The following is a 24,391-nucleotide window of genomic DNA, read 5'->3' as shown; positions in this document are numbered from 1 at the left end:
ATATATCATCTGTATAACTTAAAAATTAAAAATTAAAAGGGCTGGGCCCAGTGGCTCCCACCTGTGATCTTAGCACTTTGGGAGGCCAAGGCAGGAGAATTGCTTGAGGCCAGGAGTTTGAGACCAGCGTGGGCAACAAAGCAAGACTCCATCTACAAAAAAAAAAAAAAACTTTTTTTAATAGCCGGGCATGGTGGTGCATGCCTGTAGTCCCAGCTTGTCAGGAAGCTGAGGTGGGAGGCTCGCTTGAGGCCAGGAGTTTGAGGCAGCTCAGGAGTTCGAGGCTGCAGTGAACTAAGAAGGTGCCATTGCACTCCAGCCTCAGTGACAGGGCGAAGCCCCATCTCTCAATAAAATAAAATAAACTCTTTTTTTTGTTTGTAATGTTATTGGTAACTTCTTTACTGAGATATAATTCCCACACCATACAATTCACCCATTTTAAGTGTACAATTTAATGATTTTTTTGTATATTCACAGAGTTGTACAACTATCAGTACAATTTTAGAACATTTTCTTCACTCTCAAAACCAGCTCTGTCCCCTTTAGCTATCATGTGCCACCCCCAATCACCCCCTCCTTACAGCCCTAGGCAGCCATTAATCTCCTTTCTGTCTCCATAGATTTGCATGTTCAGGACACTTCATATAAATGGACTCATAGACTGTGTCATCTTTTATAACTGTCTCTGCCACTTTGCATAATATGTTCAAGGTTCATCTGTGTGGTAGCACATATCAGCATGATATTCCTTTTCACAGCCAAGTAATATTCCATCATGTGGATATACCATAATTTGTTTATCCTTTCAGCAGTGGGTGAGCATTTAGATTGGTTCCACCTTTTACCTGTTATAAATAATACCACCATAAGTATTCACGTGTGAGATTTTGTATGGACATATTACATGGTTTGACTGTGTCCCCACTCAAATCTCATCTTGAATTATAGGTCCCATAATTCCCACGTGTTGTGGGAGGGACTCAGGAGATAATTGAATCATGGGTGTGGGTCTTTCCCTTTCCCATGCTGTTCTCGTGATAATGGATAAGTCTCACAAGATCTGATGGTTTTATAGAGGAGAGTTTCCCAGCACGAGCCCTCTCTTCCCTGCCAGCATGTAAGACATGCCTTTTGCCTTCTGCCATGATTGTGAAGCCTCCCCAGCCACGTGGAACTGTGAGTCCATTAAACCTCTTCTTTTCTTTATAAATTACCCAGTCTCAGGTATGTCTTTATCAGCAGCATGAAAACAGACTAACACAACATATTTTCATTTCTCTTACCTGTATACCTAGGCATGGAATTGCTGGGTCAAATGGCAGCTCTTTTTGAGAAACTGCCAGAGTGCTTTCCAAAGTGGCTGCACCATTTTACATCCCCACCAGCAGGGTTTGAGGGTATCAGTCTCTCCACACTAACACTTACTAGCCGTCTTTTTTATTATAGGCTTCCTAGTGGGTGTGAAGTGAGTATCCCATTGTGTTATTTGCATTTCCCTGAGGAATAATGATGTTGAGCGCCCTTTCATGTGCTTATTGGCCAGGTGTAGAACTTTTTTGGAGAAATGTTTATTCAAATCCTTTGTCCATTTTTTTAATTGGGATAATTTTATTCTTGAGTTGTAAGAGTTCTTTATGTATTCTACATATAAGTCCCTTAATAGAGATACAATTTGCATGTATTTTCTGCCATTGTTCAGTTGTTTCACTTTCTTTTTTGTTTGTTTTGTTTTGTTTTTTGTTTTCGAGACAGTGTTTCCCTCTGTCACCCATGCTGGAGTGCAGTAGCACAATCATAGCTCCCTGCAGCTTCAAACTCCTGGGCTCAATGATTCTCCCACATTAGCTCCTGGTAGCTGGGACTATAGGTATGCACCATGCACCTGGCTAATTTTCTTTTTTTTTTTTTGAGAGACAGGGTCTTGCTATGTTGTCCAGGCTGGTCTTGAACTCCCAGCCTCAAGCAGTCCTTCCACCTCAGCCCCCCAAAGTGCTGGGACTACAGCATGGGCCACCAAGCCTGGCCAACTTTCTTATTAGTGTCATTTGAAGCATACAAATTTTTAATTTTGATGAAGTCCAATTTATCTATATTTATTTTGTTGTTTATGCTTTGGGTGTCGTATCTGAGAAACCATTTTGCCTAACCAAGGTCATAAAGAATTACTTCTTTGTTTTCTTCTAAGAATCTCATAGCTTTTGCTCTTACATTTAGGTCTTTGATCCATTTTGAATTAATTTTTGTATATGGTGTGAGGTAGGGGTCCAGCCTCATTCTTTCACATATAGATATCCAGTTGTCCCAGCACCATATATTGAAGAGACTATTATTTTCTGCCACTGAATGCTTTTGGCACCCTTGTTGAAAAATCAATTTACCATCAATATATGGATTTATTTCTGGACTCTCAATTCTCTTCCATTGATCTATATGTCTAATGTCATGCCAGTACCACACTGTCTTGATTACCTTTGCTTTGTAGTAAGTTTTGGAATCAGGAAGTTTCAGTCCTCCAAACATTGTTCTTCTATTCAAGATTATGTTGGCTATTTTAAGTCCCTTGAGTTTCACATGAATTTTAGGATCAGCAGTGTGTCCATTTCTATTACATAAAGAAGCCAGTTGAGATTCTTATAGGGATTGCATTGAATAAAATAAGCTTTCTAAATGGTAGACATCATTATGTTATTATTGTTTTATGGAAATGGAAATAAAGTATTGTGTCACTAAGTGGTTTCATGAGACTCAACTTGCAGGAGTTAATAGATGTCAATGTCTCTCATCACTTAGATCCAGAATTGCGAAATTCTCATTATTTTGCTTCCTATGTACCTTTCTTTTTCTTTCTTTCTTTCTTATTTTTTATTTATTTATTTATTTTTTTTTTTTTTTGAGGTGGAGTTTTGCTCTTGTCATCCAGGCTGGAGTGCACTCGGCTCACTGCAACCTCTGCCTCCAAGGTTCAAGTGATGATTCTCCTGCCTCAGCCTCCTGAGTGGCTGGGATTACAGGCACGCACCACCATGTCTGGCTAATTTTTGTATTTTTAGTAGAGGCAGAGTTTCACCATGTTGGCCAGGCTGGTCTCAAACTCCTGACCTCAGGCGATCCACTTGGCTTGGCCTCCCAAAGTGCTGGCATTACAGGCGTGAGACACTGTGCCTGGCCCCTATGTACCTTTCAAAACCACACTTGTTTTTTCTCTACCTCTGCTCTACTTTCCTGGCTTAGGCCACCAGCATTTCTAATCTGCATTATTAAAGCATCTCCCAGAAGTCACTCTGCCTTCACTCTGGTCTCCTCTAAACCATTCTCTAAGCTGCAGTCAGAATTGTCTCTCTAAAGCCCAGAGACAATCCTGTATCCTCCCTTTGAAAAACACATTAGTGACTATCCATGACTGTCAAGGTAAAGTTCAAATGAGCATACTTATAAACCCCTTCCACATCTGGCTTCTACTTGTCTGTTGCCCATCTCCTATTCCTCCTCAGTAATACCAACCCAATCCTATATTTCAGACTTGCCAAAAAAACTGCAGGGCCAGAACACATCAGGCACTTTCATGCCTCCCTGTGCTGGCACACATGTGAGCCAGGCACACTTTGCCTGGAATGCCCTCCCTTACCACCTCTCTGAAAAATTCTTAGTCATCTTTTAAGACTTGGCTCAAATATTATTTTCACTCTTTTGATGATGATGATGATGATGGCAGAATACACATTTGGTGTTAAAATTTAAACCATATGAAGTATAAAATTGAAATTAAAAAAAAAGTCTTCCACCCTCAACCTCCAGTCCTTTTTTTCTGTCCATTTTTAATTGATGTGTTTTGAGGCTCTGTTATTAGGTACATACACATTTACAACGATCATAACTTCATAATATATTGACCTTTTATCATTATAAAAGATTCCTTTTCTGGTAATATTATTTGTCTTGAAAACTATTAATATTTGTAAAGCCAATTAAGCCTTCTTATGCTTAAGGTTTACATGATATATCTTTTCCTATCAATTTTCAACTTATTTGTGTCTATATTTAAAGTAGGTTGCCTAATGGCCAGGCACAGTGGCTCACACCTCTAATCCCAACACTTTGGGAGGCCAAGGCAGGCAAATCACTTGAGCCCAGGAGTTTGAGACCAGCCTGGTCAACAAAGGGAGACCTGTTTCTACAAAAAAATACAAAAATTAGCCAGACATGGTGGTGCATGCCTGTGGTCCCAGCTACTTAGGAGACTGAGAAGTGAGGACCTGGGAGGTTGAGACTGCAGTAAACTGTGTTGGTGTCACTGCATTCCAGCCTGGGTGACAGAACGGGACCATCTCAAAAGAAAAAACCAAAAAAAAAAAACAAAAAGCGGGTTGCTTATAGACAGCATATAATTGGGCCTTGGAATTTTTTTTTTTTTTTTTTTTTTTGAGATGGAGTCTTGCTCTGTCACCCAGGCTGGAGTGCAGTGGCATGATCTCAGCTCACTGCAACATCTGCCTCCCAGGTTTAAGCAATTCTCCTGCCTCAGCCTCCCGAGTAGCTGGGACTACAGGCGTGCACCACCATGCCAGGCTAATTTTTGTATTTCTAGTAGAGACAGGGTTTCGTCATGTTGACCAGGGTGGTCTCAAACTCCTGACCTTGCGATCCACCTGCCTCGGCCTCCCAAACATTTTTATCTATTCTGACAATCTCTGCCTTTTAACTACAATGCTATTCCTTCTTATTTAATATAATTATTGATATGATTAGATTTAAGCCTGTAATTTTACTGTTTTCTGTTTGTCTTCTGTTTTTAAATTCTGTTTCTCTTCCTTCCTTTTGATTACCTGAATATATTTTTGAATTCCATTTTAACCTGTCCATTGCTTTACAGCTACACCTTTTTGGCTTATTTTTAAGTTATTGCCCTAGGGTTAGAATATACACCCTTAACTTTTTATAGCCTGCCAAAAGTTCATATTGCACCACTTTGCATAAAATGCAGAAAGCTTGCAACTATATAGGCTCATGTACACTCTCTGTTATTTATGTTATAGTTGCCATAATTACTACACCTACAGAAATTATAAACCCCATAACACAATATAATTTTTGCTTTAAACAATTATCTGTGTTTTAAAGAAATTAAGAGGACAAAAGTAATCTTTTCTACTTATCCGCATATTTACCATTTCTGACGAGCTTCATTCTGTCCTGTAGATCCGAGTTTCCATCTGGTTTCATTTCCCTTCAGCGTGCAGAACTTTTCCTTTAGCATTTTTTTCAATAGAGATGAGAGCTCACTATGTTGCCCAGGCTGGTCTTGAACTCCTGGCCTCAAATGATCCTTCCACCTTGGCCTCCTAAAGCACCTTTAGCATTCCTTGTAGTGCAGGTTTGCTGCTAACAAATTCTCCTAGTTATTTTAAAAACTATTATTATATATATATTATATAATGTATATATTATTTTTTATATAAATATAAATATTTCCAATATATTATATATAATATATAATTATAAATTTTATTTATGTTATGTATAATATTTATATTTATATTTATATTTAATTACATTACAAATATATGTTTATTTATAAAATATTTATTATGTTATATAAATATTATATAATATATTATATATGTTTATATATTTTAATATTATATGTTTAATTATATAATATATTAATATATTATATATTTATATAATATTCATATAATATATATTTTAGTTGCATGTGCAGGTTTGTTATGTGGGTGCATTGTGTGATGCTGAGGTTTGGGGTTCAGATGATCCCATCACCCAGGTAGTGAGCACAGTACCCAACAGGTAGTTTTTCAGCCCACACCCCCTTCCCTCTCCCCACAGTAGTCCCCAGTGTCTATCGTTCCCATCTTTATGTCTATGTTATTTCATCTTTATTCTTTTTTCTTTTTCTTTTCTTTTTCTTTTTCTTTTTCTTTTTTTTTTGAGACAGGGTCTCGCACTGTCACCCAGGCTGGAGTGCAGTGGCAGGATGATCTTGGTTCACTTCATATTCTGCCTTCCAGGCTCAAACAATCCTCCCACCTAAGCCTCCTGAGCAGCTGAGACTACAGGCACACACCACCACACCTGGCTGATTTTTGTATTTTTTTGTAGAGACAGGGTTTCACCTTTTTCCCCTGGCTGATCTCAAACTCCTGACCTCAGCTGATCCTCCAGCCTCAGCCTCCCAAAGTGCTGGGACTACAGGCGTAAGCCACCACACCCAGCCTCACCTTTATCCTTTATTTTATTTATTTATTTATTTATTTTTGCAACAGGGTCTCGCTCTATCACCCAGGCTGGAGTGCAATGGCACAATCTCAGCTCACTGCAACCTCTGCCTTCCTGGTTCAAGCAATTCTTGTGCCTCAACCTCCCAAGAAGCTGGGATTACAGGCACGCACCACTACACCCAGCTAATTTTTGTATTTTTAGTAGATATGGGGTTTCACCATGTTGGCCAGGCTGGTCTCAAACTCCTGAGGTCAAGTGATCCCCCACCTCCTCAGCCTCCCAAAGCACTGGGACTACAGGCATGAGCCACCACACCCAGCCTCACCTTTATTCTTAAAAGATATCTTCACTAGATATAGAATTCTGGATTGACTGGTTTTTTCCCAGTGCTTTCAAGATGTTGTTTCACTGTCTTCTGGCCTCATTTATTTCTGATATAAGTCCACGGTCATTTGAATATTTGCACCTCTGTATGCAAGGTCTTGTTTTCTCTGACCATGTTCAAGATTGTATTTTTATTTAGTTTTATCAATTTGACTCCAGTGTCCCTAGGTGTATCGTTGTTGCTGCTGCTGTTTTTCAAATTCTACTTAAGAATTCCCTGGCAGAGCGACATGACTCATGCCTGTAATCCCAGCACTTTGGGAGGCCGAGGCGGGCAGATCACTTGAGGCTGGGAGTTCAAGACTAGCCTGGCCAACATGGTGAAACCCCGTCTCTACTAAAAATATAAAAATTAACCCGGCATGGTGGCAGGTACCTGTAATCCCAGCTATGGAGTGGCTGAGGCATGAGAGTCTCTTGAACCCAGAAGGCAGAGGTTGCAATGAACCAAAATCACACCACTGCACTCCAGCCTGGGCAACAGAGTGAGACCCAAGAACTCCATCAATGTCCACCCAGTGTGTGCATTCCATGTCAGTGTCAGATTCCATGTGACCTGCTTGTCTTATGATGAGTTCCCCTAGAAAAGTAAGAGGCCAGAATAACCCCATTCTATGTTGACTGCCGGCGAATGTTCCTGCTCTAGAAAAATGCTGAACTCTGAGAGCAGACAGTTTTATAGGAACATGACTCATGCTGGTTTTCGTTTAACTGTTATTGCACCTTGACTAAGATTAAGAAAAGAAAAAAAAGAGTGCATTTGGAATGTAAGCTAGATTTTCTAATCAATTATAGCAAAAATTGGGTTCTAAAGATATGCTGGTTGAAACTCAATTTGTTCAGTGTCACCTCTCCCTGTTGGCTAAGCAGATGAGGATTGGAAACAGCGTGCCCCTGGTTCCCAGGGCTCTGCACTGCAATCAGGGCCGTGGAGGGTTATTTGGCCAAAAGGGAGTGTCTGGACAGTTTCGTGGGCTATGTGCCTTCCAAGTGACCTTTGGAATTTTGACTGAAAATGGTAGAGACGAGACTAATTAGAGAGGTGGGATGGGACAATCCTGCCGCACCTACAGTCCCCGAACTGCTAAATCAACACGACAGGAAACCCCAGTCCATGTTTGAGAGAAATGGGCTCATGTTGTATGAAAAACTTTACTGTATCTGAATACTGTATAGGTTTTTTCAGGGCCACCAACAAAAATAAGGTACTGTTGGACAGGTGCAGTGCTCATGCCTGTAATCCCAGCACTTTGGGAGGCCAAGGTGGGTGGATCACGTGAGGTCAGGAGTTCGAGACCAGCCTGGTCAACATGGCGAAACCTGTCTCTACTAAAAACACAAAAATTAGCCAGACGTGGTGGTGTGTGCCTATAATCCTAGTCAGGAGAATCACTTGAACCTGGGAGGTGGAGTTTGCAGTGAGCCGAGATCGGCTACTTCACTGCCCTCCAGCCTGGGTGACAGAGTGAGACTCCATCTAACAACAACAACAAAAAAGTGATTTAGTGTCTATAACTGTGTATGTTCTTCATATGCAAAAACTCACAAATCACTAAACAATCCATTTTTAGAGCATATTTCCAGGTCCACATAGGCACCTCTGTGTAATGATGAATGAATATATCAGAGGTTTTTTTGTTTTTGTTTTTAGAGACATGGTTTCACTCTGTCAACCAGGAGTGTGGAGTGCAGTGGTACAATCATAGCTCACTGCAGCCCCGACCTCCCAGGCTCAAGCAATCCTCCCACCTCAGCTCTGAGTCCCTGGTACTACAGGTGCATGCCAGCATGCCTGGCTATATATATCTTATTAATTTTTTTGTCGAGATAGCGTCTCACTATGTTGCCCAAGCTGGCCTCAAATTCCCAGACTCAAGTGATCTCTCTTGGCCTCCCAACATGCTAGGCATGAGCCACCACCCCCAGCCCAGAGATCTTTCTATAAATGTTCATACAGCCTTTTTCTCCTTCTTTTTAACAGACACAGGGATTATTAACCAGTTAGCCCATGGTCACTTAATCACTCTTTTATTTTACAATTATAAACAATGTTGGCTGGGCGCAGTGGCTCACGCCTGTAATCCCAGCACTTTGGGAGGCCAAGGTGGGTGGATCACCTAAGGTCAGGAGTTTGAGACCAGCCTGGCCAACACGGCGAAACCCCGTCTCTAAAAATACAAAAATTAGCTGGGTGTGGTGACGGATACCTGTAATCCTAGCTACTGAGGAGGCTGAGGTTGCAGTGAGCCGAGATCACGCCACTGCACTACAGCCTGGGCAACAGAGCGAGACTCCATCTCAAACAAACAAACAAAAACAATGTTGCAGTCAATATCCCTTGTACCCCAGTTAATATCCAACACATACCCCTTTGTGTATACATAAGAGTTTATGGGATTCAATTTCTATAAGTGGAATTGCAAGTTGAAAGGAAAATGATACTTTAAAATTATGTAAGTTTTGCTAAATTATCCTCCAAAGAGGTTGTATCAATATAAAATTCTACCTATTTGCCCTATTCATTGACCAATCCAGCATATTATTAAACATTTTCATCTTCACCTGTCCAATGGTGTAGTTTGTATATCATTTAGTATATCATCTTGTATATCAATTTGTTTATCATTCTCAGAGAATTTGCATTTTTAAGCATGTTTAAAATCTATTTGCATTTCCCTTATTTTAATAGACAGAGTCTCACTTTGTCACCCAGGCTGGAGTACAGTGGCACAATCATAGCTCATTGCAGTCTTGAACTCCTGAGTTCAAGGGATCCTCTTTCCTCAGCCTCCCAAGTAGCTGGGATTACAGGCATGCAACACCATGCCTGGCTAAGCTTTTATTTTTAGTAGAGACAAGGTCTCACTATGTTGCCCAGGCTGGTCTTGAACTCCTAGCCTCAAGCAATCCTCCTACCTTGGCCTCCCAAAGTCCTGGGATTACAGGTGTGAGCCCCCACACCTGGCCTGCATTTACTTTTTAAAATAAACTCTCTATATATTTCAGTTTTCTTTTGGATTGTAATTCCTTTTCAGACTGATTTTTAGAAGGTCTCATTTTTTTTTTTTTTTGAGACGGAGTCTTGCTCTGTCACCCAGGCTGCAGTGCAGTGGTGCGATCTTGGCTCACTGCAACTTCTGCCTCCCAGATTCAAGCGATTCTCATGCCTCAGCCTCCCAAGTAGCTGGGATTACAGGTGCGTGCCACCACACCTGGCTAATTTTTGTATTATTGGTAGAGACAGGGTTTCGCCATGTTGGCCAGGCTGGTCTCGAACCCCTGACCTCAAGTCATCTGCCAGATTTGGCCTCCCAAAGTGCTGGGATTACAAATGTGAGCCACTGCGCCTGGCCAGAAGTTCTTTATATATAAATAAATAAGCTTTTCTCTTTTAAAATAAAGATGACTTGTTAAATGTAGAATTAAATGTGACTTATTATCTATAACTGCATATGATTCTTCATATGAGAAAATCCACAAATCAGTTTTTTAAAAATCTATTTTAGAGCATGTTTCCAGATTTTTATTTGCTTTGTTTTGTTTTGTTGAGATGGAGTCTCACTCTGTCACCCAGGCTGGAGTGCAGTGGCATGATCTCAGCTCATTGCGACCTCCACCCTCTGGGTTCAAGCGATTCTCCTGCCTCAGCCTCCCGAGTAGATGGGATTACAAGCACCTGCCCCCGTACCCGGCTAATTTTTTTTGTATTTTTAGTAGAGACGGGGTTTCACCATCTTGGCCAGGCTGGTCTTGAACTCCTGACCTCGTGATCCACCCACCTTGACCTCTCAAAGTGTTGGAATTACAGGTGTGAGCCACCACGCCAGCCTCCAGTTTTTTTTATTTGGAAAATATGGTTACTGAAAAGCATTTTGAAGTTATTATAAAACTATGCCATCCATTATAGCATTATATAATTTGTAAATTCAAGTAACTTAAAACAATTTACAGTTTGTAAAACTATAAAATTGAAGTGACAACATATTTTTATAATTTAAAAACTATAAAATTAATAAATATATACTCATCTCTTTAAAAAATCCAAAATACAAAAGCATATAAATGAAAAAGTGCAAATTACCCCCTTCCCACAAAGTGAGAATCCACCATTAACAGTTTGATGTGAAGTCCTCCTAACTTCTTTCTATACACCTACAAATGTATATTTAAAGAGGTTTATTTTTTCCCCTAGAAAAGTGGAAGCTGCAAGCTATTCTGCAACTTGCTTTGTTTCAGTTAAAAGGAACTTTTTAATTGTGTTTTTTTTTTTTTTTTTTTTTTCTGTCGCCCAGGCTGGAGTGCAGTGGCGCAATCTCGGCTCACTGCAAGCTCCGCCTCCCGGGTTCACGCCATTCTCCTGCCTCAGCCTCTCCGAGTAGCTGGGACTACAGGCGCCCGCCACCACGCCCGGCTAATTTTTTTGTATTTTTAGTAGAGACGGGGTTTCACTGTGGTCTCGATCTCCTGACCTCGTGATCCGCCCGCCTCGGCCTCCCAAAGTGCTGGGATTACAAGCTTGAGCCACCGCGCCCGGCCTCTTTTTTTTTTTTTTTAATCTTTTATTTTCAGTTCAGGGGTACATGTGGTTTGTTACATAGGCAAACTCGTGTCACAGGGATTTGGTGTCCAGATATTTCATCACCCGGTATTAAGCCCAGTACCCAAAGCTTATATTTTCTGATCCTCTCCCTCCTCCCACCCCCCACCTTCAAGTAAACCCCAGCGTCTGATGTTCCCTTCTTTGTGCTCATGAGTTCTCATCGTTTAGCTCCCATTTATAAGTGAGAACATGGTTTTCTGTCCTTGTGTTAGTTTGCTAAGGATGATAGCCCCTGTAAAAGACACAATCTCATTCCTTTTCACGGCTGCATAGTATTCCATGATATATACGTACCACATTTTGTTTAGCCAGCCTGTCATTGATGGGCATTTAGGTTGATTCCATGTCTTTGCTATTGTGAATAGTGCTGCAGTGAACATTCGCATGCATGTGTCTTTATGATAGAATGCTTTAATTCCTCTGCGTATATACTTAGTAACGGGATTGCTGGTCCAAATGGTAGCTCTGCTTTTAGCTCTTTGAGGAATTGCCACACTGCTTTCAACAATGGTTGAACTAATTTACACCCTGCAATTCGGTTTCTTAACCTGTAAGTTGACAGTGTATTTCCACAGGCCACAGCAGGACCTGATACTAGCTAGCTTCCTTTGGGAAAAATCGAGTTCCAGGTAATGTGCTAGAGCAGATGCAGCCTTTGGAAATGTTCCAAGTAGCCCGCTGCGTGCGGCTCGTTCCTCCCGTAGCTTCAGTGTCTGCACTTTCGGGCTACTTTACACAGTGTTGAGGGGCTTAGACTTGAGGCAGCTGAGTAGAATCACAAGGAAAAAAGGCTAGAATTGGGGCTTTCATGCAGTCAGCCCCTAGACACTCTTATTTTGATTTTTCAAAAGATTTGCCTTCTCACCTTATTAGGATTTTTTTTCTTTTAATTTTAGAGACAAGGTCTTGCTCTGTCACCCAAGTTAGAGTGCAGTGGCACAATCATAGCTCACTGTAACCTCGACTTCCTGGGCTCAGATAATCCTCTGTCTTAGCCTCTTGAGTAGCTGGGACTATAGGCATGCACCATCACACCTGGCTAATTTTTTTTTTTTTTTTTTTTTAAGACAGTGTCTCACTCTGTTACCCAGGCCACAGTGCAGTGGCGCCATCTCGGCTCACTGCAACCTCCACCTCCCAAGTTCAAGCGAGTCTCCTGCCTCAGCCTCCTGAGCAGCTTGGATTACAGTCACGCACCACCATGGCTGGCTAATTTTTGTATTTTTAGTAAAGATAGGATTTCACCATGTTAGCCAGGCTGGTCTCAAACTCCTGACCTCAGGTGATCTGCCCACCTCAGCCTTCCAAAGTGCTGGGATTACAGGCTTGAGCCACTGCCCCTGGCCCCACCTAGTTAATTTTTAAAATTTTTCGTAGAGACGAAGTTTCACTATGTTGCCCAGGCTAGTCTAAAACTCTGGCCTCAAGAGATCCTCTCACCTTGGCCTCCCAAAGTGCTGAGATTACAGGTGCGAGCTGAGGCATCAAGCTAAAATTTTTTAAAAAGATGCCTCTTGAGGCACAAATCCTTGGAATTCAGCAAAAAAAAGAAATGGGGTCAGAACGGTGGGTGCACAAGAATGGGCTCCAAGGACTCCATCCTATCTCTGGAGCAGTGGGGTCTGCCAAGTCGGCACGATAGAGCAGTCCCTGTGGCCCCCATGAGCCAGCTGGGAGACAGGCCCATTTCCCTAGGTGGGTCTGATGCCCCAGCCATGTCCATGCTTCCCTGGGCGTCCCTCCCAGCAGTGCCCTACAGGTAGGGGGAGCTCTGGAGCCACGGTGGAGGGGGCGCTTCAGGCAGGGACCAATTCAGGTGAACTCTGCTCACGAAGCCTTGTGTCCTGGCTGGACTGCAGCTACCCCCAAAAAAGGGCCCATTTTCCTCCCTACAAAGGTTCTTCTTGCTTAGCCAAGCCCCTGGGGGCCATAGCTGCCTGTCAGTGGCCTCTTTGGAGTTACCTAAAGGCACTGAGCAGGCCCTCCAGGCCCTGGCAGCCTTGCCTGAAACTGCTTCAGGAAGCTCCGGGTTGAGTCAGATGTAGTGATCCCCGACCCGGGGGGTCAGTCGGGTCTTCTCCCGCATCCTTCAGGGCCACCCTTGAACAACTCTAGGCTTAGGAACAGACTCGGTTCCAGGAGGGTGGCTGGGTAGCCGTTTTCTGCAGTCAAATCCATCTGTGTTCATTCAACAAATATTTGAGGCTCTCTCATAGGCTGAGGCTGGCCCTAGCTCTGGGAATGGGCAGAACAGGACAGACAAGGTTCCTGCATTTGTGGAGTTGGCACTCTAGTGGGGAGAAGCTGATAAGGAACACATAAAATACCATTTTTAGAGGGTGCTATGAGGAAAATAAAACACACAGTGGCCTACGGAACAATGGGGGAGGGGTGACAAGTGTGCAGCACGTCCCTGCGAGGAGCCTGAGAGCCCCTTCTCAAATAACAGGAAGGAGGGAGTTATGCCAACCTGGGAAGAGCATTCCAGGGAGCCAAAAGTGCAAAGCGTAGCGCCCTGTGGCTGGGAGACGCTCTGCTTGGCAAAGCCAGCTAGGGAGTCAAGGAGCAGATGGGGCATGAGCAGAGATGAGTGCCAATTTAGGCAGGGTCTGTGGCCGGCTGGATGTACTTGGGTTTTCTCCCACATGCAATGGGTGGTGACAGGAGGGTTTAAGTTGGTGAGTGGCGTGATCTGAGTGCATGTTTCGCTTTGTTTTTTTAAAAAACTTTTTTTTGTAGAGATGGAGGTCTTGCTATGTTGCTCAGGCTGGTCTCCAACTCGTGGCCCTGAGTGATCCTCCTACCTCAGCCTCCCAAAGCACTGGGATTACAGGCTGAGTGCATGTTTAAGGGATAACTCAGGCTACTTTGTGGAGAGAGTGGGGGGCATGGCGGCAGGGAAAGCCACAGGGAGGCCAGTCAGAGGCTGGTGCAGTGGTCCAGGTGAGAAAGCCCCGGGGCTGGAAGCAGGATGTGCATGGTGAGGTGGAGGGAAGGGAAGAAGCAGGATGTACACAGTGAGGTGGAGGGAAGGGAAGAACTGGGGACACAGGCGTGGAATTATTGCCAACTGTTGTGTCCTCCTACAGAAGCAAGGCCAGGGGCCCCCAGACAAGGCGAGGACCAGCGGGGTCCCTGCTCTCCTGCTTACCCTGTGAGTGCCGGCCTAGTCCCACCCTTAGACTCAGGCAGGAGGGCCTCCATGCTGGACCCTCACAGGAGAGGGCGCCCGCTAGTCCCGCTCTGGCTGCTCCTGCCCACGGGCGAAGGAGTTTCCTGCCGTAGCAGCCCAGGGCCAGCTGCCTGGACCTGCGTGGTCCTCTTCACCAGGCCCCCAAGCCCCAGGATGTGGGAAGGAAGAAGGTGTGGCATTTGTCAAGGGGCACAGGCAGCATTTGCGCCCTGTGCTGGGAATCCACACCCCTGACTCAGGACCTTTCTGGCGGATGGGAAGAGAATTGGTGTGGCTGAGTATCCCCACGTCACCATGTTCCCAAACCAGATTCTATCTGGTCTTCTAGGACACGATAAAGATGTTATGTGTTAAGACAAGAAGGTAGAACATATTTTCTCTAACAGTTTCTCAGTTTGATTGGTAACTTTTCATATTTAAACAAATGCTATGGGCGCTGCCATTTGTACTCTTGTCTCGAATCTCACAGAAGCATGGGCAACCTGCCACATCCAATGCTTGCTTTCTGCAGTGCTCCCCAAATGCTAGATGCAGAGTTTGGGGACCCATCATTTACCAAAGAAGTTTTCCACCAAAATAGAATGAAGGGCTTTTCCCATTTGCTAAACAAAAGTACTAGATAGAATTTTCTGAATGTTTAATTTTTTAAAAATTATTTTCTTAGAGACAGGATCTTGCTTTGTCAGCCAGGATGGAGTGCAGTGGTGCCATCATAGCTCACCTCAGCCTCAAACTCCTAGGTTCAAGCAATTCTCCTGTCCCAGCCTCCCGAGTAGCTGGGACTACAGGCTCGCATCCCCATGCCCAGCTAATTTTTTTCATTTTTTTTTATAGACGGGGTCTCACTATGTTGCTCAGGCTGGTCTCAAATTCCTGGCCTCCAGACATCCTCCCACTTTGGCCTTCCAAAGTGCTGCCATTACAGGCATAAACTAGTGTGCCCGGTCCTGATTTTTAAATTTTGACTCAATTTTCTTTTTCTAGAATGTTTGGTGCCAGCTACTGCTTACCTGCTAGCAGTTGCAAGCAAATAAAATAAACAAACGGTATTAGTCCTTTCTCATACTGCTATAAAGAACTGCCTGAGACTGGGTAATTTAAGAAAAGAGGTTTAACTGACTCACAGTTCAGCATGGCTTGGGAGGCCTCAGGAAACTTACAATCATGGCAAAAGATGAAGGGGAAGAAAGGCACCTTCTTCACAAGGCGGCAGGAAGGAGAAGTGCCGAGAGAAGAGGGAAGAGCCCCTTATGAAACCATGAGATCTCATGAGAACTCACTCACTATCATGAGAACAACATGGGGGGAAACTGCCCCCATGAATCAATTACCTCCGCCTGGTCTCTCCCTTGACACATCGGGGTTGTGGGGAATATAGGGATTATAATTCAAGATGACATTTGCGCAGGGACACAAAGCCTAACTATATTATAAACATGAAAAATGACAAAAGAAATCACACACACGGTATAGTAGATGAATATTAAGAGAAAACTGGAGGTTGGGCACGGTGGCTCACGCCTGTAATCCCAGCACTTTGGGAGGCTGAGGCGGGTGAATCACCTGAGGTCAGGAGTTCAAGATCAGCCTGGCCAACATGGTGAAACCCCGTCTCTACTAAAAATACAAAAATTAGCCAGGCATGGTGGCGCTCATCTGTAATCTCAGCTACTTGAAAGGCTGAGGCAGGAGAATTGCTTGAACCGGGGAGGCAGAGGTTGCAGTGAGCCGAGATCATGCCACTGCACTCCAGCCTAGGTGACAGAGGAAGAGTCCATCTCAAAAAAATAAAAATAAAAATAAAAAAAGACAGAGAGGACAGAGAGAGAGAGAGAACTGGAAACAGCTGATTTTTGTGAATTTCACAGTATGGACTTGTTATAGACTTGAGTACTTATGGTTGTGATTTTATGTGGTATACATACCATATAGTTACACTTCCTAATGGTTAAATGATCTCTACCTTATGAAGACAGAATTTGTTATGCCTTGGAACGTTCTGCATAGACTACCATGCCTTCTAGGTACTTTTCTGCAGAACATAGAGAGAATCTCAGCCCAATACACTGCCAGAATATTCCATAACCATGTGTTGAAATGAGTTGCTTAGGCCTGGTGTGGTGGCTCACACCTGTAATCCCAGCACTTTGGGAGGCTGAGGCAGGCAGATCACCTGAGGTCAGGAGTTTGAGACGAGCCTGGCCAACATGGTGAAATCCTGTCTCTACTAAAAATACGAAAGTTAGCCGAGCGTGGTGGTGCATGCCTGTAGTCCCAGCTACTCCAGAGGCTGAGGCTGGAGAATCGCTTGAACCTGGGAGACAGAGCTTGCAGTGATCTGAGATTGCACGACTGTACTCCAGCCTGGGTGACACAGCATGACCCCATGTCAAAAAAAAAAAAAAAGAAAGAAAGAAAAAAGAAAAAGAAAAAAAGAAATGAGTTGCTTAATATTCAAAGTTTTGGGGGAAACTAGAACCTCAAAAGTGCGCTTATGGAGAGACAAGGAGAGTAGGGAAGAATATGCCAAGCTCTTATTTACTGAGCAAGTGTCTCCTGCATGCCAGGAACTGGCCTTGGCACAACATTCTCCCTAATCCTCCCAGCAGCTCCCTACACCACTGGGCCTCCTGGGGAGACAGGATGAGTAATCTCATGGGTAGAGCTGGGCGCCTGTTGATAAAAAACACTAGGCCAGGCACAGTGGCTTACACCTGTAAATCCCAGCACTTTGGAAAGCCAAGGTGGGAGGATCACTTGAGCTCAGGAGTTCGAGACCCGCCTGGGCTGCAATGGTGAAACCCCATCTACATAAAAAATTAGCCAGGCATGGTGGTGCATGCCTGTAGTCCCAGCTACCTAGGAGGCCGATGTGGGAGGATCACTTGAGCCTGGGAGGCAGAGGTTGCATTGAGCTAAGATCCAACCACTGCTCTCCAACCTGGGCAACAGAGTGAGACCCTGTCTCGAAAAAAAAAAGAAGAAAGAAAAAGAAACACTAGACTTTGGGTTGATTATGTGTTGAGTTCATACGCTTTACATGTCAAGATCTAAAGCCTAAAACGAATCAGTATAAAACTCGTTTGTGAATCCATTTGTAACAAAAAGTAACTAGTGTTTTTATTTTGTTTTGTTTGTCTAATTTGAGGAAGGCCTTTGAGAGTATCTTATTGAACAACTGAAACATTATTAGCTATACCATATTAGATGCTTGTGCCCCTAGCCAGAGCTCAGCTGAGCCTGAAATCATAGTTCTGGACTTTTATCTTATCTGAATTGGTCCTGTTTGGAGCAACCAATCTTACACACACACTTCAGCTTCAGATAAAGTCAGAAAACTACATCAGAAGGGTTAGTTCCGTTTTTGCTCTTCAGAATTTGATTGATTTCCAAACTTACATACTAATTCTCTCGTGGGCCTTGCATTAGGAAGGTTAAACCAAAGTAAAATAAAACATTTCTAGGGCTCTGTTTGTCTTCTCAAAACGGTTGGTGCTGCGATTGACTCCAGAATCAGGCTTCATCCTGGAGCATCCAAAACTCAGGACCACCGTTTCCCGGGGACTCACGCTCACCCCCCTACGCTCGGCCTGTGTACACCCCCATCCATAGCCTCAGGACGAAGGACCTTAAAGGTGGTCACAGAAGAATTTACAAGCTGCTCTTATGACTGGCTTTGTCTCAATTGCACACGAGCCAGAGCCACTTCTCTCCATCAAAGGCGATTTCTCCTTTGCTCTCACTTCTCCAGCCACAAGCCGACTGTCTATGAGACTGTCAAGCATCAGCCCTGCCCTCCCTTACCCTGTGGGAATCTCCCACGGAAAGTGCCTCCATCGACCCCGAGGTCTCACCCCAACTCCCCAGCTAATTTCCTGCTTTAGGGCTTGGGCAGGACACTTCTATCTAGGTCCCTAGACACCCCCTGTCCTCTGAGAACCCAGCCGGGCCTAGCCAGAGACCTACCACTTGCCCTCAAAACCACTTCCTCCTCATCCCAAGGTACACTTTTAGGCTTCCAAGGAAAAACCAGAACACGGTAGATGGATCTTAGCAACTGCTTCAAGGTCCTCCCCTCCAAAACCACAAAGCAGGCAGGTGAGTATCCTGGAATGAGTCCCCAGTGGCCTCCTGGGGGCTTGGAGAGGGGCCTCCAATTTCCTGGGCATTATATGTGTCAAGGGGTGGTAATCCCAGCCAGAAGCCTGGCATTCAGCCCCCAAGTCCTGACATCTTGTTCTAATCTACCCTGCCCGCTCAATACTGGGGCAATACAAGTCTCCATCCTTTCCCATCTGGTCAACACCCCTTCTCCGTCTTGGCCAGAGTAGCTTCTCAGGAACCCAAATCCGACAATGAAGCTCCCCTGCTAAAATCTGGAGGTCAAAAGCCTGGGAGATGAGGGTTCCCCCTTCATCTGAAGCAGCCTTGGCCATCAGCCCAGCCCCGTCTGTGGATCCAGCCTTATCTAGGCCCCACCCTCCCTCACCCCACTCTCCAGCCGGCCAAACATCTCGTTCTTTGTTACCAGAACACATGCACTGGCAGGCTCTCCACCTTTGCACTTACCATTCCCTCCTCCTAGAAGAGCCTTCCTCCCTTATCCTTCCAGCAAATTCCTGCTCAACCTTCAAGGCCCAGCTCAAAGGTCTGCTCCTGCATGAAGCCCTGTCTCTCCGCCGGTTCAGTCCAAGCAGGCTGCCATCATAGACCTACCATAAACATTTATTTCTCATGGTTCTGGAGGCTGGATGCCCAAGGCCAAGGCCAAGCTGCCAGCACCGTCAGGTTCTGGTGAGGGGCCTCTTCCCCGCTTGCAGATGGCCACCTCCTTTGTGTGCATGCCCATGACATTGTTCTTCTGATAAGGCCACCAATCCTATCAAATTAGGACCCTACCCATATGACATCATCTCACTTTAATGACTTCCTAAAAGCCTTATCTCCAAATACAGTCACATGGGGGTTAGGCCTTCATCATAGGAATTTGGGGCAGGGACACAGTTCAGTCCATAACACCTCCCCAGACAAATCTGATCTCTGCCTCCTCCACAGGGCCACCTTGTTCAGGGCAGGACTTCTCTTCATCACAGCACATCCACCCTTGATTCCCATTTGTGCCTCCTGTGCATTTGATGAATGAATGAAGTCCCATCCCCTACTCCTTCTGTCTCCTCCTTCCTCCCAGCAGCCTCTGTGTGACAACTTATCTGTCTCTCCCACTGTCCCAGTTCCCAGAGGCAGGAGCCACCCTCTCATGCATCCCTGGGCTCTCGGCACCCTGCACAGGGCAGGCCCGGGTGGGTGAATTCTGGTTCAATTGTAGGAGGACCTGTGGCCCCTGGGGTTGGAGAACCCCAGGCTGGGAGTCCCACTCCTTGCCATTGTCGCCCCCACACATTCATCAGCCCCCTATAGGACAAAGTCTCATTCCCATTACTGAGGTTTCTTCCGGTCCTACGGGGCAGAGTTGTCGATCTCTGCGCAGGCAACAGCAGCTGTGCAAAAAAGGCCAGACATCGCCTTTCTCCCACAACTCCACAGGCTGGGAACAGTGCATGTACAGTGGCGTTTCTTTGTTCCTAGGTAGGAAAAGCCATTAGTTTTAGCACCGCAGAAAAAAATGCAAATCGCTCTGGGTGTTTTTTGATTCCCGGCCAGGTCTCCCTCCACAGGTGAATGGTATATGCATGGGTCCTGCATTTGGCTCAGCAAGCAGCTCTTTGGCTCACATCGGGTTATTTATTTAACGTATCTGGTTTTTACTCCCTCCCGTCCAAAAGCGTCAAGCTAAAAATATCTTGTTTATGAGCTCTGGACCGAAAACGAAGCAGTTGGGCTATTAATCACTGGGACTATGTTGAATAGGAACTTGATTAAAGCGCAGTGTGAGTTGCCCAGATGAAACTGCTTCTTTACTGCGATCGTCGCGGAAGCTCGGGGCTCTCCAGCGGTGTTTTCAGCTGCGCCCCCTCCGGGGCTCCTGGGCGGGTCGTGGCGCCTTGCCAGGCCTAAGAAGGCCACTGTCGGTGAAGGGGGTCTTCCGTCACCTGTAGGCAAGCGCGCCTCTAGCCCGGACCCAGGCGGCGTCAGGCCTCAGCGCCAGTGGCGAGGGGAGGCGCGGGCAAGGACAGGAGACACTTGAGAACTCCCAAGACCCCATGTGGGCCCAGCTGACAGTCCGTAGCCGCCACCCCGGCCCCAGTAAAGAATGCGAGGGACGCACGTGGCTGGGGGTCTCAGTGGCAAGCTCCTTCCCCCGCAGCGGTGAGAGCATTAGCTGCCGCACTCAAGGGGCCCCAGGGCCTGACCGCCTCGGTCCCTAGGATCCCGGGGACTACAGCGCCCGGCGAACCACTGGGCAGAGTTCTCCCTGTGGGTGATCAGACCTGGCAGCCCGGCGGCCTGGACACCCTCGCTCCCGCCGTTGGCGCCCACCTGAATGGGGAGGCGGGGGAGGAAGCGGTGGCTTCGGGCCTCGCGGGCTGCGGCCCCCGCCTCGGAATCCTGGCCCCAGAGTCAAGTTTGTCTCCTCCCTCGGTGCGCCCCTCCCCGTGCTCGCCCCGGCGTCCAGCTCGGCTCGTCTGGGGGGCCCGCCCGTCCCGCAGGAAAAAAAATCGGCGACTCCACGTCGGGTAACAGCGCCGGCTCCGCGCGCCTAGCAAGCCGCGCGCTCCGGCCTGAAGAAGTAATTATAAAGAAAGTTTTCCAGCCCGGGCGGATCGACCGGCCAGGTCCTCCAGGCTCCTGGGCCGAGGCCGCCTCCGCTCCCCGCGGGGTCCTAGCGCCCTGCGCGGCGCCGCCCATGGGACCCCGGCGTCCTTCGAGAGGTGCCTCTGCGCGGAATCACAGGGGTAGCCTGGAGATCAGAGCTAGGAGACGCAGAGCCACAGCGCTCAGGGCCTCTCCGCGCGTCCCAAACGGCCCCCCACCGGCCTCAGCCCCGCTGCTCTGCGCCGCAGCCTCCCCGGGACGCGGGTCCCGGACAGGCCTGGTTCTGGCTTTGAAAGCGAGTCCGCGCCGCAGCAGCTCAAGACCAAGACTCGCCCTCCGCCCCCCACCCCCACCCCGTGCAGCCTCGGGATACTCCTGGGCTCCCGGCCGTGGCTGGATACGGGCGCCTAGGGGAGGCAGGAGGAGGGGGCCCCCGCTACCGACCACGTGGGCGCGGGGGCGACAGCCGGGCCGGGGGCGGAGCTTGGAGCGAGCGCCGCGTCTCTGCTGGGCGCGCAGGAGGCGGTGGCCGTTGCGCCGCGGCCTGCCTGGGGATCGCCGCGCTGGGCCGCGCTCGTTAGCCGCCCCATCCCGGCCGCGCGCTAGGACCCAGCAGGCGCCGCGCCGCCGCCGCCCGGGGACAGAGGCCGCCTCCGACTCTAGGGGGCGACGCGGCCCGCTGGGTATAAAAGCTGGGCCGGCGCGGGCCGGGCCATTCGCGACCCGGGGCTGCGCGGGCGCGGGCGAGCAGCGTCTCCAGGTGGGCGGCGGCGACGCCCCGCGCAGGCTGGAGGCCGCCGAGGCTCGCCATGCCGGGAGAACTCTAGCTCACCCATGGAGTCGGCCGACTTCTACGAGGCGGAGCCGCGGCCCCCGATGAGCAGCCACCTGCAGAGCCCCCCGCACGCGCCCAGCAGCGCCGCCTTCGGCTTTCCCCGGGGCGCGGGCCCCGCGCAGCCTCCTGCCCCACCTGCCGCCCCAGAGCCGCTGGGCGGCATCTGCGAGCACGAGACGTCCATCGACATCAGCGCCTACATCGACCCGGCCGCCTTCAACGACGAGTTCCTGGCCGACCTGTTCCAGCACAGCCGGCAGCAGGAGAAGGCCAAGGCGGCCGCGGGCCCCGCGGGCGGCGGCGGCGGCGGCGACTTTGACTACCCGGGCGCGCCCGCGGGCCCGGGCGGCGCCGTCATGCCCGGGGGAGCGCACGGGCCCCCGCCCGGCTACGGCTGCGCGGCCGCCGGCTACCTGGACGGCAGGCTGGAGCCCCTGTACGAGCGCGTCGGGGCGCCGGCGCTGCGGCCGCTGGTGATCAAGCAGGAGCCCCGCGAGGAGGATGAAGCCAAGCAGCTGGCGCTGGCCGGCCTCTTCCCTTACCAGCCGCCGCCGCCGCCGCCGCCCTCGCACCCGCACCCGCCGCCCGCGCACCTGGCCGCCCCGCACCTGCAGTTCCAGATCGCGCACTGCGGCCAGACCACCATGCACCTGCAGCCCGGTCACCCTACGCCGCCGCCCACGCCCGTGCCCAGCCCGCACCCCGCGCCAGCGCTCGGTGCCGCCGGCCTGCCGGGCCCCGGCAGCGCGCTCAAGGGGCTGGGCGCCGCGCACCTCGACCTCCGCGCGAGTGGCGGCAGCGGCGCGGGCAAGGCCAAGAAGTCGGTGGACAAGAACAGCAACGAGTACCGGGTGCGGCGCGAGCGCAACAACATCGCGGTGCGCAAGAGCCGCGACAAGGCCAAGCAGCGCAACGTGGAGACGCAGCAGAAGGTGCTGGAGCTGACCAGTGACAATGACCGCCTGCGCAAGCGGGTGGAACAGCTGAGCCGCGAACTAGACACGCTGCGGGGCATCTTCCGCCAGCTGCCAGAGAGCTCCTTGGTCAAGGCCATGGGCAACTGCGCGTGAGGCGCGCGGCTGTGGGACCGCCCTGGGCCAGCCTCTGGCGGGGACCCAGGGAGTGGTTTGGGGTCGCCGGATCTCGAGGCTTGCATCAGCCGTGCGAGCCAGGACTAGGAGATTCCGGTGCCTCCTGAAAGCCTGGCCTGCTCCGCGTGTCCCCTCCCTTCCTCTGCGCCGGACTTGGTGCGTCTAAGATGAGGGGGCCAGGCGGTGGCTTCTCCCTGCGAGGAGGGGAGAATTCTTGGGGCTGAGCTGGGAGCCCGGCAACTCTAGTATTAAGGATAACCTTGTGCCTTGGAAATGCAAACTCACCGCTCCGATGCCTACCGAGTAGGGGGAGCAAATCGTGCCTTGTCATTTTATTTGGAGGTTTCCTGCCTCCTTCCCGAGGCTACAGCAGACCCCCATGAGAGAAGGAGGGGAGCAGGCCCGTGGCAGGAGGAGGGCTCAGGGAGCTGAGATCCCGACAAGCCTGCCAGCCCCAGCCGCTCCTCCGCGCCTGTCCTTAGAAAGGGGTGGAAACATAGGGACTTGGGGCTTGGAACCTAAGGTTGTTCCCCTAGTTCTACATGAAGGTGGAGGGTCTCTAGTTCCACGCCTCTCCCACCTCGCTCCGCACACACCCCACCTCAGCCTGCTATAGGCTGGGCTTCCCCTTGGGGCGGAACTCACTGAGATGGGGGTCACCAGGTGACCAGTGGGAGCCCCCACCCCGAGTCAGACGAGAAAGCTAGGTCGTGGGTCAGCTCTGAGGATGTATACCCCTGGTGGGAGAGGGAGACCTAGAGATCTGGCCGTGGGGCGGGCATGGGGGGTGAAGGGCCACTGGGACCCTCAGCCTTGTTTGTACTGTATGCCTTCAGCATTGCCTAGGAACACGAAGCACGATCAGTCCATCCCAGAGGGACTGGAGTTATGACAAGCTTTCCAAATATTTTGCTTTATCAGCCGATATCAACACTTGTATCTGGCCTCTGTGCCCCAGCAGTGCCTTGTGCAATGTGAATGTGCGCGTCTCTGCTAAACCACCATTTTATTTGGTTTTTGTTTTGTTTTGGTTTTGCTCCGATACTTGCCAAAATGAGATTCTCCGTCGGCAGCTGGGGGAAGGGTCTGAGACTCTCTTTCCTTTTGGTTTTGGGATTACTTGTGATCCTGGGGGACCAATGAGGTGAGGGGGGTTCTCCTTTGCCCTCAGCTTTCCCCAGCCCCTCCGGCCTGGGCTGCCCACAAGGCTTGTCCCCCAGAGGCCCTGGCTCCTGGTCGGGAAGGGAGGTGGCCTACCGCCAACGCATCACTGGGGCTGGGAGCAGGGAAGGACGGCTTGGTTCTCTTCTTTTGGGGAGAACGTAGAGTCTCAC

General features: G+C 48.5%; 1 protein-coding gene across 1 annotated transcript; it reads left to right on the top strand.

Moving 5' to 3' along the window:
* Window positions 1–21,841: 21,841 nt before the first annotated feature.
* CEBPA (CCAAT enhancer binding protein alpha) lies at window positions 21,842–24,055 on the top strand. Its single transcript, XM_032170392.2, has one exon. The coding sequence runs from the start codon at window positions 21,966–21,968 to the stop codon at window positions 23,034–23,036; it is 1,071 nt and encodes a 356-aa protein (XP_032026283.1). The 5' UTR covers window positions 21,842–21,965; the 3' UTR covers window positions 23,037–24,055.
* The last annotated feature ends 336 nt before the right edge of the window (window positions 24,056–24,391 follow it).

Source organism: Hylobates moloch, unplaced genomic scaffold (genome assembly GCF_009828535.3).
Source record: "Hylobates moloch isolate HMO894 unplaced genomic scaffold, HMol_V3 SCAFFOLD_12, whole genome shotgun sequence".
NCBI lineage: Eukaryota > Metazoa > Chordata > Mammalia > Primates > Hylobatidae > Hylobates > Hylobates moloch.
The sequence above is the reverse complement of the archived record's forward strand: the minus strand, read 5'-3'. Positions and strand labels throughout refer to the sequence as shown.

Coding starts and splice junctions, on each gene's coding strand:
- CEBPA (XM_032170392.2), top strand. CDS start 21,966: ATGGAGTCGGCCGACTTCTACGAGGCGGAGCCGCGGCCCCCGATGAGC.